The sequence below is a fragment of the Sus scrofa genome, chromosome 13 (assembly GCF_000003025.6).
Source record: "Sus scrofa isolate TJ Tabasco breed Duroc chromosome 13, Sscrofa11.1, whole genome shotgun sequence".
NCBI lineage: Eukaryota > Metazoa > Chordata > Mammalia > Artiodactyla > Suidae > Sus > Sus scrofa.
In genome coordinates this window covers 10,925,478-10,941,869 of record NC_010455.5, presented here as the reverse complement: position 1 = coordinate 10,941,869, position 16,392 = coordinate 10,925,478, and the positions used below count along the sequence as shown (strand labels likewise).

At 45.0% G+C, this 16,392-nt stretch overlaps 1 protein-coding gene across 21 annotated transcripts in view; it reads left to right on the top strand.

Annotated features, from left to right (window-relative positions):
- The window catches only part of THRB (thyroid hormone receptor beta), a 459,872-nt gene that overhangs the window by 418,718 nt on the left and 24,762 nt on the right, over positions 1–16,392 (top strand). For all 21 annotated transcript variants that reach the window (XM_013981419.2, XM_021071429.1, XM_021071425.1 and 18 more), the window contains 2 exons: positions 3,836–3,983; positions 7,207–7,412. In XM_013981419.2, the coding sequence (XP_013836873.2) occupies positions 3,836–3,983; positions 7,207–7,412 (354 nt within the window). The remainder of the gene's footprint in view (positions 1–3,835; positions 3,984–7,206; positions 7,413–16,392) is intronic.

Here is a 16,392-nt window from a genome sequence, read left to right as displayed (position 1 = left end):
ATGAAAATTCCATTTGATACTCAACTCCCAAAGTGACTCTGAAGACCGCATGTGCCTTCAAGAGGACTCAGCGCTTATTAGTGATTGACTTAAACAAAGGAGAACCAAGCCTATTAACCCGTGCCCTTGACTCATGCATGCCTTCACGATGGTCAAGAGCCACTGGCCTCTTTTCCCAAGATCACAGGATGTTTGGGGCCTGATTCAATGGAAGTCTACTTAAAAGAATAAATTGTGTAGCAGAAAGGGAGGTGCTTTTGTCACAGATTAAAATCCTGTTTCCCAGATTGCTCCAGTCATAAAATCAGAAAGCCTTCCTAGGGTGGTTATACAGATCATTCAATGTAAGGATAAAGTGCCCTTTAAAAAAGACAAAAGAGGGAGTTCCCGTCGTGGCGCAGTGGTTAACGAATCCGACTAGGAACCATGAGGTTGCGGGTTCGGTCCCTGCCCTTGCTCAGTGGGTTAACGATCCAGCGTTGCCCTGAGCTGTGGTGTAGGTTGCAGACGCGGCTCGGATCCCGCGTTGCTGTGGCTCTGGCGTAGGCCAGGGGCTACAGCTCCAATTTGACCCCTAGCCCAGGAACCTCCATATGCCGTGGAAGTGGCCCAAAGAAATAGCAAAAAGACAAAAAAAAAAAAAAAAAGACAAAAGAGGTGTTCAAATGAAACACAGTTTTTAAAAGTAGCCAAAGATGAAAAAAGTTACTCTTCACATGGTATTTCTTTTAACCTATAGTTTACAACTATTTCTACCCCATCATTGCAATGTGTAGAGGGAGAATCTTTTTTGCCTGTTTTTTCCCTGAAGACAATGGAAATTGGAGATATTTTGTCTATTGCGATGGGCCAGTTTTTAAGCATCTTTTGTAGAGAGAACATTGATACTGCTCCACAATAAACCACTTTTTAAAGAAAGACTCCAAAGTTTTTTGACAGTTGCCCAAATATTGAACAAGGAGAATGACACCTCCTTGTAGCCTGGATCAGTGCATCATTTTGGGCCACTAAGAAATGGATCCAGTTCTCAAAATGCAGAGAAACATGGCTGATATCAATTTATAAAAGCAAAACCTTCGCTTACCAAGAAATCATCAATGAGATAAGATGTCCTTATTCAGTCCCTGGGACATCTCTTCTGTCAGCTCACCTCTAAAAAAATTCTTTTGATAACTAGACTGTTAAATATTTTCTGGCCAAGTTCACTTCCGAAAGTTAATTTTTGTCACCTTTTAAAATTAAGGGACCTACCATCTTTAACATTTACTCAAATGAAGTGGTCCCTCATGTGTCAAATATGCTTTTATCATCACTTAGGAGAGGCCGACATCTTTAAAAGAATTTGGTCCATGAAGTGCCCAAGAAAAGCCAGCAAGAGAACCATAGAAGAGATGGCACTGCAAACAACCAAGCCTGCTACCTCAACCTTTTTTTTTTTTTCCTTTTTTCAAAATAAGCCAAGTATAAGTTACTCACTCATTCCTTCTAAAGGATCACAGAATAGCCTTTTTGGAGAAATGAGCATTCCTGCCATATCTAGTGTATCACCTCATTCTCTCCCCAGTGTTGTCTGATTCCTCAGTATGCTCCCACCCCCCAGAACAGCAGCCAATGTGAGACTATGGATGAGAAAAGATCTCCCAACTTCAGACTAATGATTCCCCAGCTTCCAAGCAGCAGTCAAAGGCTCACTGGAGACCCTGGATTTTGGTGTCACACTTTTAGGGAAACTTGGCCTCCTCCAGGAAGGTTATGCTACCTGGTCCCTCCCCTTCCCTGTCTATGACATACATATGCCTTCTTTTGCCTTTCAAGCAAGTGTAATGCCTGAAGGGTGGATTGGATGGAGGGGGACAGAGGTAGAGGAGGGGTGACCAGAAGCTTGGTTTTTGCTCTATGCAGGCCCTGACATCCAAGCCCTGGCAGCACTGCCTACCCTGAACACCCAGGAGACACCACCGACATGTCAGCAGCTGCCCCGTGTGTGCTTTAGCGAGTCTTATGACCATATGTCAATGTCATTCAAACTAATGGACTCAGTATTTAAGGATGCAAACCACCTAATATGGCAGTTCTTCTATTAGAATTTCAGCACTAGATCAGGGATTTGCACACATGCCCCAAGACCAAGTCTGTGAGTTTGTCTCAGTTATTTTTTTTTCTTTTCTTTCTTTTTTTTTTTTTTTTTGCTATTTCTTGGGCCGCTTCCGCGGCATATGGAGATTCCCAGGCTAGGGGTCTAATCGGAGCCGTAGCCACCAGTCTACGCCAGAGCCACAGCAACGCGGGATCTGAGCCGCATCTGCAACCTACACCACAGCTCACAGCAACGCTGGATCGTTAACCCACTGAGCAAGGCCAGGGATCGAACCCGCAACCTCATGGTTCCTAGTGGGATTCATTAACCACTGCGCCACAATGGGAACTCCTGTCTCAGTTATTGCTGGCATTTTTCCATCTTATTCTGCTTTGCCCAATATAAAATCCTACCTTTGACCTTTTCATTATAAGGAAGAGCTCCTGTGTCTGAGGGAGGAATATACAAGTGGAGTAGGTACATCATCAAAGCCAGAGCAACTTAAACAGGGTAATTAAAATGTAGACTTAAATCTAGATTAACTGCCATTTCAGTTCCACCATTTCTGCAATAAAGTTAGAGGTCCTTTTAAGCTTTATTGGACAACATCCTTCAAATTTTGTTTTGCTAGATGACTTTGGGCAAGTTCCTTCACCCATAAACCTCTACGTGTCTCTGCTTCCTCATCTGTAAAAAGGGATGATAATATTAAAAATGCTTGCCTCATTAAAAAAAATAATGTGTCTTGCCTTGCTATTCTACCAAAACTGTTTTTTGAGGGGTGACTGAAAGGGGACTATTTATAATATGTTCATCTAAAACTTTTAAATAATATAGTAAAATTGGTCTCAATTTATATCATAAAAGCAGTTAAATAAATAAGATTAGGAGTCCAACTCCTTAGTTCCAGGCCGAGTTCCAGCATGTACTTGCCATGCAATCTGGGGCAAGTGATTTAATCTGTCTAAGGCTTGGTGCTTTAATCTCCACAGCGGAGATATTAAGAGTACCTACCTCAGAAGGTTGTTGGATAAACTAAGTTTCAAATGGCAGTTAATGCATCCATTTAAATACCAAATGATTAAATTATCAATTAATATTGCATCACCAGTATCCGACTCTTTTATTCTCCAGTATAAAGTATAACAAACCTCTTCACAGCTTAACTTTGCAATACAAGTATGGCACTCTATGAAATAAAATAAAATAATTTATTTATAGGATTCATAAAAAAATAAACTTGAGAGTTTTCCCATTCGCCTTGAGTAAATGCCAAAAAGATGTTGAGATGTTGACTCTGTAGCCTCTGACATCTCCTTCAGCTCTGACTTATAATTCTTTAGATTCACTTTGGGCCAACTGTCCTATATTTGAATAGGTAGAACCATGGGCTGGTACACAGGTAAGGTCCAAATAATCCATCACAATTAGGAAGACACAGGGAGTTCCTATTGTAGCTCAGTCGTATCGAACCCAACTAGTATCCATGAGGACTCGGGTTTGATCCCCGGCCCCGCTCAGTGTGGATCCAGAGTTGCCATGAGCTGTGGTGTAGGTTGCAGATGCAGCTCAGATCCCACGTTGCTATGGCTGTGATGTAGGCTGGCAGCTGTAGCTCTGATTCAGCCCCCAGCCTGGGAACTTCCATATGCCTCCAGTGGGGCCCTAAAAAAAGCATTTAGGAAGACTCAAAATGCTGGAGTCATTTATTTCTAGAAAATATGAAACTGTTGTCTTGGGTCTTTCTTTTTCACATAGGGTTTCTTTAGAAGAACCATTCAGAAAAATCTCCATCCATCCTATGCCTGTAAATATGAAGGAAAATGTGTCATAGACAAAGTCACCAGAAATCAGTGCCAGGAATGTCGCTTTAAAAAATGCATCTACGTTGGCATGGCAACAGATTGTAAGTAATCTTCTTCCTTTGCTTCACAGTCAAAGAGTGTTGACTGGGGGGGGGAGATTGGTTCAAGGAGATGGACCAGGCAGGGAGGAAAGCGGGAGCCCATGTGGACAAGGAGAGGGCACCCAGCATTTCCAGGGACCCTTCCTGCCAGCCATGGTTGGGCAATTTCCATCCTACCCTCCCCATCCCCTGCCTCCCAAGACATCCAGACAACAGGTGAGGGACAGAGGTTAAATTGTCCTCCTCGTGCTTGTAGGATGGTCAGCAATATTCTGTTTGCACGGAGGTTACAGATGAGGGGTCTTGAGAAGGTGTAATTTTCCATGCAACATGCATGGAGAACTGCACGGACTGGTCCTAATATTTTTTTCAAAAGCACAGACAGTAATTTATCTTGTGGACATTTTTGGAATTGGGGCACTGGCAGAAAGCATCGTGTTCAGAAGTGTCTGAAGAATGTGAACTTGAGTGCTCGTGCATGATTCATTCTGCAGTTGGTTCTTTTGTTATATTTTTAGCCATAAAAACATTCCAAGCTGAAGTCGTCCTACCCAGTTTTCAAAGTGCCACAGCATATGGTGGCGAGATTAGCCGTTGGAGTCTCTTCTCCCCACACTGTGCAAGGAAGGGATTTACACCAGTCACTTTAATTAATCTAATCATTAGATAGGAATCATGTCATTCAGAATGTGTGGCCTCCCTTTTGCCAGGCATCAGGGTTAATAGGCTCTAGTGGCATAAATTTTTTGCGCTTCAATGAAAGATTTTAACTTTTAGTTAACAAAAAAGAAAAGGAAAAGGAAAAAGAATGCAATGAGAATCCTCATGAAGAGGGAATAATAACAGCTACATTTATGTGATAAACAGGGTTTTCACAGGTAGAACAAAACAAATCTGTGGAATGTTCTGGTTTGCCCACTAAAGACAGAAGGAAAAAAAAATTTTTTTGGCATTTTTAGGGCCACACCTGGAGCATATGGAGGTTCCCAGGCTAGGGGTCAAATCAGATCTGCAGCTCCCAGCCTACACCCCAGTTATAGCAACACCAGAGCCGAGACACATCTGTGACCTACACCACAGCTCACAGCAATGCTGGATCCTTAACCCACTGAGCGAGGCCAGGTATCAAAGTCACATGCTCATGGATGCTAGTCAGGTTCATTTCCACTGAGCCACAGTGGGAAGTCTGGAACAATCTTTTAAAAAGGAGGAGGGTTGTGTCAAGGCGTTAGGCTGGAAACCCTGGGTTAATCCCACCTCTGGCTGAGTTCTTTGTCTTTCTCTTTGAAAGGCTTTTAGCCGTTGCAATAAAATGCCCGCTAAGGTTCTGTGAAAATGAGTGGCCCACTGAGTGTCCGCTGCATTGTTTTATTGAGCAGTTAAAGATTTGAATGTTGATGACATTTTAAAAACTCAGTGTTAATCTACATGGAGTGGAAATTAATCTTGAGTGCACCTTGCTGGCTTGTGAGGCATTCATTACAAGAGCTCAGCTTTTATAATCAGAAAAACTGCTGAAGACCCAGGGCTGCCATCAGGCTAGCTAGCTGTGTGACCATCGGACTCAGGTTTCCTTTGTGTGAAATCATCGTCCACCTCACAGGTGGTCTTCAGGATTAAATTAGGTAATGCACGTCCGATACCATGTGCACCATGGGAAGTGGGGCTGCCAGTAAAGCTCATTCCTCATCTCCCTTTATGAACCACAACCACAATGATTTAACAGGGCTCATCTATCCTGCTCACGTTTGCAAGTGCCTACCAGACTTTGATGACCCAGTCACATCTATGTGACCTAGGGTTTTGTTATTCTGTTTGTGGATTCGCTGGGCCCCTTTGGTTCTCTTCCTCTGCTACATTTGCTGATTTTCGTTTCCTACCAGGTCACACCTTCCTCAAGAAATGGCCTCAGGACTGCACTTGGGGGTCCTGGGACTTGCCCTGGCTCTGCTATGAACTTGCTGTGACTCTAGACAGCTCATGATCTCCTGGGAGGGAACTGGACTAGATTGGAGCTAAGGTCCCCTTAGTCATAAAATTATGACTCTATATTGTTAAACCTGAGTCTTTCCATGCCCCTGAGAGCTACCAAGAGTCTGGTGAAATGGTTTCATTTTGAAAATTAACCCCAGAAGTACTGGTTTCTTGTTACCTGCCCTTCTTATTTCCCTTTTGCATATATGATAAAAGTCATGGCTGTATTTTTAGAGCATGTGTGGATACCCTGCAAAGTTGTTATTATGGATCTCATTTTATATGGGAAGAAATGAAAGCTCAGAGAACCTCAGTAACTTGCCCGAGGTCACACAGCCAGAATGTGGTAGTTCCAGGATTCCAACCTGGGTCTTCCTAGATTCCAAAAGCCTAGGCTCTTTCATCACCTTTGAGGGTTGACTAGGCAGAGAGAAATGCAAAGGGAGTACCCATGAGGCCTGAGCCAGGCCCAAGCACACCCCAGTCAGCCTTCAGGAAACTAACAAAGAGTTACATTCCTGTTTCCCCTAACGAAGGGATCTTCAGCCTCTGTTTACTGCTCCAAAACTTTTTTAACCTTAAGTTCTTTTTTGTTTTGTTTTTTTTGTTGGTTTTTTTTTTTTTTTTTTTTTTTTTTTTGACTTTTCTAGGGCTGCTCCTGCAGCATATGGAGGTTCCCAGGCTAGGGGTCTAATCGGAGCTGTAGCCGCCAGCCCACACCACATCCATGGCCACTCTGGATCCGAGCCTCGTCTGCGACCTACACCACAGCTCACGGCAACGCCGGATCCTTAACCCACTGAGCAAGGCCAGGGATCGAACCCGCAACCTCATCGTTCCTAGTCGGATTCATTAACCACTGCGCCACCACGGGAACTCCAACCTTAAGTTCTTACTAAGAGCTATTTGGTGGCTGAAGGGGAGGAACAGAAGCCCTAAGAGTGAATTCAAATGACTGGCTAGACAGACCCGCGTGTGCACCTGTGGGTAGGATGGGCTTGACCTGTCTCTGCATCATTATTTAGGGTCACCCTCTACGGAGCTGGGACGCTCACCGTCTCAATACCCCCGCTTTGTTTTGGAAAGCTAGCTAGACAGAACGAATTTGGCACTGGGGCTCGTGGTATTCGGTGGCTCAATGGAAGTCTTCTGCCAAAGGGGAAATGGCCCAGGGTGTCCCTGGCAGGCCCCTGAGCCAGCTCTGCCAGGTGTCTGGGGAGTGTCTGCTCTGTGTCTTCTCCGCCCCCAGTGGTCCTGGACGACAGCAAGCGCCTGGCCAAGAGGAAGCTGATCGAGGAGAACCGGGAGAAGAGGCGGCGGGAGGAGCTGCAGCGATCCATCGGGCACAAGCCAGAGCCCACAGACCAGGAGTGGGAGCTCATCAAGACCGTCACTGAGGCCCATGTGGCCACCAACGCCCAAGGCAGCCACTGGAAGCAGAAGCGGAAGTTCCTGGTAAGGCCCCACCCCTTCCGGTGCCGCTTCTGCTTCTGTGCGGTCCGCCCTCAGAACCTGAGCTGCTGGTGTCACCTCGGCATCTTCTGGCAGGGAGGCTTCGACTGCGCTGGGTCCGGGGGGCTGTGTTGAGTGCAGAGCCGGGGTTTGAATTCAGGACTGTCTGAGGGCAGAGGCTCGCTCAGCCTTCTCCTGCCTGCGAGTCACTGAATTCCAATGCACTTGATTCCACCAAGTTATCCTTTTGCTGTAAGGCTAGCCCTGTATCAACTAATTAGCAAAATCCTGTACCTGCCAGCTTTCCCTTTTTATACCCATTTCTTCCCTCAGATGCTCATTTATGTACATACTTCGTCCCCTAAACTCACTCCAAAATACCCCCTTTACAGTCACCCCTAGGATGAAGTGACCCACCTCTCTCTAATGTATTTTTGTGTCAAAAATATAGACGTCAGGATGTGGAGTTTAAAATAAATGATATTGAATCCAGAAGGACAATGGAAATGGGAAGTAGGGACAGGGGAGTGGGGAGTAAAGAAAACAGGGCTTTCCAGACCCTTGGGATATCAGTGTTCTTATAAAGACTAACCATTCTGAAACAGGAACAATAGGAGACATTTAGATGGCCCTGGCCGAGTGCCAGGTACTAGTTTAAGTGCTTTTCACATATTGACTCCTTATGTCCACCTTGCAGGTGGATATGGTTAATATCTCCATTTTATAGAGGAGCAAACAGAGGCAGAAATGTTAAAAAGACCTTCCTGAGGTCCACAGCTAATGAGCAATGATGAAGGATGCAGCCCAGCTCCAGGATCCATACTTTTAATCATCACACTGGGCAACTTGGCCACAAGCACAAACCCAAAGAGCCTTGGAAAGATACAACATCTTTGGAGGGGCAGCCTCCTGGTGCCTTGTTCTTGCATCTTCAGCCCTACCCTGGCATTATCTACCAGGAATTAAGAAACACTGATTTTGGATAGAAATCCATGTTAACCCAGTATATTTGGGGCACAGCAAGATAGAGTGCCACCTTAACCCTATATGAAAATCTGTCCTGTCCCCAAATGCATCAGTCATAAATCAATGTTGTGGGAACCGCTTCTGACCTAATTTCAAAGTAGTGTCCAAATTCCAAGAAAGGGGGAAGGGTTGGGACACAGCTTGGATGTCCCCTTGGGAATTTTGTAATCCAATCTTCTTTTCTTCCAAAAGAGAATGGATACTAGTCTAACTAAACTAGTTTCAGTTGTCCATAAGGTGTTTCTTTCCAGACTCTAAAGATTTGTTCTTTTATTTAGAAAAAAAATTATTGGAGTTCCCATTGTGGCACAGTGGTTAATGAATCCAACTAGGAACCATGAGGTTTCGGGTTCGATCCCTGGCCTCGCTCAGTGGGTTAAGGATCCGGCGTTGCCTTGAGCTGTGGTGTAGGTTGCAGACATGGCTCAGATCCCACGTTGCTGTGGCTGTGGCGTAGGCCAGCAGCTACAGCTCCAATTAGACCCCTAGCCTGGGAACCTCTATATGCCAAGGGAGTGGCCCTAGAAATGGCAAAAAGACAAAAAAAATAGATGAAAAATTTTTTTAAATTATTAAGCAGCTATTAGGTGCCAGGAAATGGTAAAATTTAGGCACCTTCTAGTGGAGGTAAAACTCAGCCTTCTTCCAGACAATGAGGGCCAAAAAAAAAAAAAAAAAAAAAAAAAAGATAAATGCATACAGTGGTAAGTGTATAGAGGAAAATAAATAATCTAATGGACAGAGTGACTGAATTGGAAGGAGGGAGAGACTTCACTTCTCTAAATAGGGTGGTCAGAAAAGGTGTGTCTGAAGAGGTAACATGTGAGCTGAGAAACCAACTCTTGGGTAAAATAGAATCAAACCTCTGCAGGCGTCATGGTATCTTCAGCCAAAATAGCATGATTTCAGAGTTTCTGCTGTGGCTTAGTGGTAATGAACCCAACTAGTATGCATGAGGATCTGAGCTTGATCCCTGGCCTTACTCAGTGGATTAAGGATCTGGCGTTGCTATGGCTGTGGTACAGCTCCAATTCGACCCCTAGCCTGTGAACTTCCATATGTCATGGGTGAGGCCCTAAAAAGACAACAAAAAAAGATAGCATGATTTCCAGTAATTAAAACCAGCCAGGCCCGCACCTTTAACTCAAAGGCTCCTAAGGCTTTTCATCAGTCTGACCATCTATAGAAAGGACCAAGGAAGATGTTTCACAGAGTGATTTGCCATTAGTTTTGTTTCAGGACCATGAGGTTATCCAGGCACAAGAGGTTTTCCTTCAGGAAACTGATTTTTACAGAGCCACTGCTTCACCCACCAATCTCCCACCCACTGCAGAGCTGGTGTGAAACGTGTGTTTTATACATCCTTGATGTGCTCAAGGAAGTGTTGAACAGATCTGCTTCTCCAGGACATTTTTTCTTAGAGGGGTGTGGGGGGAGACAGAATGTCTCCACTGTCCCATCTGTCTCTACAATGAACTTCGTTTCTATCAGCCAACCCCCTTCTGTGTCTGGGCCACCCCTGCTCTCCTGGGGGAAGGACCATGTTCCTCCAGCACAGTCACTTCAGTGTCTGTCACCTGTGTGGTTGAAGCTTGATAACTGCCAGTCTTTCCTTCTCTCCTCCTTGTCTTCATACACCATTCTCTCCCAGGGATTTGGGCTGGTCTGGGATTCCTTGAAGCAATGGATTTGGACCCAGTGATTTCTAAGGCTGAGTCATAAGAGGGCTTACAGTTTCAGTTGGTTATCTTGAGGAGAGACACCACCCGGTCTCTCTGAGGGAAGCCAGCTACCATGTAAAAAAAGTCCTACTGGAGTTCCCATTGTGGCTCAGTAGTAATGAACCCAAATGATATGCATGGGGATGTGAGTTTGATCCCTGGCCTCGCTCAGTGGGTTAAGGATCCAGCATTGCTATGAGCTGTGGTGTAGGTCACAGACTAGGCTTGGCTCTGGTGTTGATGTGTCTGGGGCATCAAGGAGCAGCTGCAGCTCCAATTCGATCTCTGGTCTGGGAACTTCCATATGCTGTGGGTGCGTCTCTTAAAAAAAAAAAAAAAAAAGTCCAACTACCTTGAGACCACCATGCTGAGAAGCAGCCCAGGCTAGCCATGTAAACAGGTCCTGTGGAGAGACTCCCAACCAACCAACCAGACCAGGCACCAGAGATGTGAGTCAAAAAGCCCACAGAGGACACCAGGCTCTGCTGCCACTTGATGAGGGACCCCGAGTGGAACCACCAGCTGAGCCCATCAATCCCTAGAAAGCTGAGAGACAGTGAAAATTTGTTGTTTTAAGCCACAAAGTTTGGGGGTATTTTGTCACATCACAGTAGATCTCCAGAACAGAAGCCAATAAAGATTTGTGAAATGGACTATCCAGTTCCACAGGCCCATCCTCAGAGACAGCACACTAATCCCTAGCCACTTGACACATTGACACACACCCCCGTAGAAGGGTGGCTCAGGATAAAAAATTCAGTCTTTTTTTTTTTTTCATAGAAGACTGGGTATTGTTCATTTGGCAGTTGTCTTACAAATTGATCAATAAGTTCAATAACACACACACCCAAAAAAAGCCCACAGGTTTTTTTGCAGATATTGACAAGCTAATACGTACACAGAAATACAAAGAATCCAGAGAAGCCAAAACAATTTGGGAAAGAACAAAGTTGGAAGGCATATACTTTCTTTTTTTGAAAAAGTTCACTCTTTTGAGTGGTGATTTATTCCTGCAAGGAATTAAAGACAGCTTTGTGGAGCTCCCATCGTGGCTCAGTGGTAAACAAACCCGACTGGTATCCATGAGGATGAGGGTTCGATCCCTGGCCTCATTCAGTGGGTTAAGGATCCAGTGTTGCCGTGAGCTGTGGTGCAAGTCGCAGACACAGCTCAGATCTGGTGTTGCTGTGGCTGTGGCGAAGGCTGGCAGCTACAGCTCGGATTCGACCAGCCTGGGAACCTACATATGGCAAAAGTGCGGCCCTAAAAAGACAAAAGGAAAAAAAAAAAAGACAGCTTTGCTACATATTATCCATGTCCTGAATTGGTTCTGCACCAAAGAATTTGCATCTCCTCTGTGGCTAATACCACTTTTTTTGCTTACGGTGCTGCTATGTATATTGTTTCATTTATTTTTAAGAAATGATGGCCCATGTTGTTCTGGAAAAGAATTTGAAGAGACATATTATGTTAATAATAGTATAGTTATATGTTAGTATAGTAATATAGCATAAGAGATTAAAAGTAACAGTATATTAATATATCTTAAGGGATTCAAAGGTGTTGGTTGTCATAAGAGCTAACAGTAGTCATTTATCTGAAATGAATAAGTTACCTACTCCCCAGAAGGAGCTTCTGAGAGTTCCCTGGTGGCTCAGTGGGTTAGGGACCTGGTGTTGTCACTGCTGTGGCTCTGGTTATCTGCTGTGGCACAGATTCAATCCCTGGCCTGGGAACTTCCTCAAGCTGCAGGGGCAGCCAGAGAAATAAAGGCACTTCTTAACCATTTTTCTCCCTAAGACTAGGGCTCAAGTCATAAACAGATTGGTGGGTTGACCTCGGTTTCAGGTCAATGTGTCTGTGAAAATAAGGGTCATTGGCAAATAAGGAACTTTTGCAACAGCCATACAGACTTTCACATCCATTCTAAAACCACTACCGAAAGTGTTTAAGTCATGTAGTTTTCTAGTTTTCTCCAATCAACTCGAATCTCTGATGGCACAGAGGTGCCAATTCCTGTGTGATGACAGTGATGATGAAAAGTAGATGTGGACAGAGCCGGGGCCAAGGAGGAATGTGGCACCCATCAAGTGAAAGCAGGGTCTCTCTGCCAAGGTAACTCACGTCCACACCTCCCGGATGTGGGATACATAGATTCGGAGTCAATCCCCTGCTAGCAACGACATTGTATATGGACCCAGTCTATTCCTCTTCTCCCCTAGTTCACATCCAAAGGTATGGTGCTGGATGGATTTTCCACCCAAAATGTGACCATCAGAACTGGAGCAAGCCTGCCCTGCTTTTCCCTGGCAGAGCTCACAGTCTGATGTCACGCATTCTGGATGGGAATAGCCTCAGAAAAGGGGCACAAGCAGAAGGGTGAGGCAGGACGGGGCATTTGGACATGTGTTCTGTGCAGACGGGTCATCAGATAAGTGCCGTCAAGTCAGGAAGGCTTCTGTTGCCCCAAATGACTCTAATCACACAGAAGTGTGGGCTATAGTTATGTGCATAGAGGTTGGAACCAGACAGTCTGAGTTTGTTGCTTGCCTCTGTTGCTTTTTTTTTTTTTTTTTTTTTCATCTTTTTGCCTTTTTCTTGAGTCGTTCCCGAGGCACATGGAGGTTCCCAGGGTAGGGATCTAATCGGAGCTATAGCCACCAGCCTATGCCAGAGCTATAGCAACGCAGGATCCGAGCCGAGTCTGAGACCCACACCACAGCTCATGGCAACACCAGATCCTTAATCCACTGAGCAAGGCCAGGGATCGAACCTGCAACCTCATGGTTCCTAGTCGAATTTGTTAACCACTGAGTCGAGATGGGAACTCTGTTGCTTTTTCATTATGTGACTTTGTGTAAGTTACTCTCTCATCTGGAAGCTCAGTTGCCTTTAAGCCCTTACAGGGGTCTAAAAGCACTAGATATGGGAGTTCCCACTGTGGTTCAGCCGGTTAAGAACCCGAGTGGTATTCATGAGGATGTGAGTTCAATCGTTGGCCTCTCTCGGTGGGTTAAGGATCCTGCATTGCCACAAGCTGTGATGTAGTTTGGATCTGGCATTGCTGTGGTATAGGCCAGCAGCTGCAGCTCCGATTCCACCCCTAACCTGGGAATTTCCGATATGCCGCAGGTGCAGCCCTAAAAATAAATAAATATAAACATATATATGTGTGTGTGTTAGTGCTGGGCGTCTCACTCACAACCTCACACAGGGTTACTCCATGCATCATCCCTCCCCCCCACGACACACACCTCTTGTCCCTCCTCATCCCAGAAAAAGGAGAGCCAGCAGTAACATCCCAAGCCCAGGGACCTGTTTGTCCACCTCCAGCCATCAGCAAGGTGTAGGGAGATGCCTTAAAGTCACTCAGAGGAAGTCCCCGTCTGGCCCCCTCCCATCTGCATGTGCCAGAGACGCTAACTAAGAAGTCCTCAAAGAGGACCTGCAAAGAGGTCATCAGGTGGCATTTCCTACTCACCTTGAACACTTCTGATGAAACAGTCAAAGCAGAAAGCCCTGGTTCATCTGGCCTTCTCTAGGGCTGGACTGGGGTAGAAGTTCACACCTGCATACACCCCCAAATATCCTTCTATACATCTCCCCCAACCCCTTCCAATGCCCTAGAGGAGCCGTGGTATATTCCTTATGGACCTTTACCTCACATCCAATCCATCGAAATCCCTGTCCTTGGCTACTGGACTACATCTTGAAGGCTCACTCTTCTCCATCTCGACTGCCCCTCTCCCCCATGGTCCAGCCAACTTCATCTCCTGCCCAAACCACTGCTGCTGCTCACCTGTCTCTTCCCTTGGCTCCCACACCCTTTCTCCACATAGGAACCATAAATCTCAGTGTGCTGCTCCCCTGTTTAAAGCCCGTCAGTGGTTTCCCATTGCATTTAAGATCTACCCATCTCCTCCAGGACCCATAGAGGCCCACCATGATGGGACCCTGGCCTGCCTTCCATCCTTTATCTCTTGCCATCGCTGAGCCTAACCACATGGGCCTCCTTTCTAACCTTGGGACTTTGCACTGGATTTAAATGTTCTGTGCATCTATGGAGGAGTGCCTTCTTGATATTCTTCCTGTTAAAGTTCACAGATCACTTCTCAAAGGGCCCTTGGCTAACCACTCCGTCTCCGGAGCCCCATGTATTATGTCACCTCCAGCCTTATCACAAACTAAAATTCTTCCATGAGAGTATTCTTTTTATTTATTGTCTGTCTTCCCTCTGTGAATGTTCCTTGACAACACATTGTTTACTGCTGTTACCTCAGCATCTAGAACAAGGTCTGACTCCATAGTAGTCGCTCAGTAAATACTGGTTGAGTACATGTATAAACATACATGTATTCACTCACTCTGTCCTCCCCCACTTGGCCCAATGCCTTCTACAAGGTAGGCAAAAGTACTTAAGGCAGATTCCAGAGTACCCGTCATGGCTCAGTGGTTAACAAATCCGACTACTAACCATGAGGTTGCAGGTTCGATCCCTAGCCTTACTCAGTGGGTTAAGGATTCGGCATTGCCGTGAGCTGTGGTGTAGGTCACAGATACAGCTCGGATCTGGTGTTGCTCTGGCTGTGGTCTAGGCAGGCAGTTTCAGCTCCGATTCGACCCTTAGCCTGGGAACCTCCATATGCTGCAGGTGCAGCCCTAAAAAGACTAAATAAATAAATAAATCTATAACAAAAGTAATGGTAATAAATTCCTAAATGCCAGGTGAGTGATTACATGGGTGACCCTGTGATTCAGATGAGGTAGGTATCATTTCACACTGAAGTAATCAAGAAAGGCTTAGAAGAGAAAATAGAATTAGAATTGGATGGGATCCAATACATATTATTTTAAGTTGCTGGTCTCTTAATTTCAAATGCCTTTCCAGTATCCTGCATTCATACTCCCCTCTTGTCATAATTGCTAGTTTTGGTATCATATTTGTGTGTGGATGGTTTCCTGCCTTTACATGTTTGTCTTTACCAGGGAGCTTTCTCATTTTTTAATTTTCTTGTTTCTAGTCATGGCCTTCTCTTTTCTGCCTAGAGAAGTTCCTTTAGCATTTGTTGTAAAGTGGGTTGGGTGGTACTGAACTCTCTTAGCTTTTGCTTATCTTAGATTTCTCCCTTGGCTCTGAATGAGAGCCTTGCTGGCTAGAGTATTCTTGGTTGTATGTTTTCTCTTTCATCACTTATAAATATTTCATGCCATTCCACTCCCTTCTGGCCTGCAGCATTTCTGCTAAAAAAAAAAAAAATCAGCTGATAACTTTCTGAGGGTTCTCTTGTATGTTATTTGTTGCTTTTTCCTTGTTACTTTTAATATTTTCTCTTTGTCTTTAATTTGGTTAATTCAATTAATGTGTCTCACTGGGTGGGATTTGGAATTGGTAGAGATAAAACAGAAGTCAGGACGTTGAAGAAAGCAAAAGTCAGGAGGGAAGGCGGGCCTGAGATGGGAGAGGCAAGGCAGTTCTGGGAGGAGGTGTCAAGAGGTGGGCTGGGTTGGCTCTGGATGTCCGTTAGGACCCCACCCATCCCCAGGAGGAGCTCAGGCAGTGCGATGCACAGGGGCAAAAATCAGGCTTCCCATAGTCTCCACTGGTGAGTTTGCAAACCAGAGACCTAGCCTCAGTCTCCAAATGTAATCTCATGAGCATAAACACACATGTGTGAGTGTGAGCAAATGTTCAGATAATGGATTGCAGGCTACCCACTATTAGAAGACATCCAGCCACTTACGCCAATGCCAAACATTTGAACTCTTCTTTATTTTTAACATCTTCCAAATATCTTAGCAAATAACATGTTGTCCTTATAGTGAAAAATCTTCAGGGAAGTCACAAACAAGATTGCACTGCTCCAAGTTCCTGTTGTAGCTCAGCGGGTTATGAACCCGACTACTACCCATGAGGATGAGGGTTTAATTCCTGGCCTCTCTCAGTGGGTTAAGGATCCGCCATTGCAGCAAGCTGTGGTATAGGTCACAGACACAGCTTGGATCCTGCATTACTGCGGTTGTGGTATAGGCTGGCAACTGCAGCTCTGATTCTACCCCTAGCCTGGGAACTTCCATAAGCCACAGGTGCAGCCCTAAAAAGAAAAAAAAGAAAAAAAGAAAAGATTGCATTGCTAAACTTTAATTTTTTATACCCGATATGTTGTTAACTTGGGGTCCATTCATATATATGTATGTGTGTGTGTGTTTCCTAGTATCCAAGGTCTTTTATGGATATA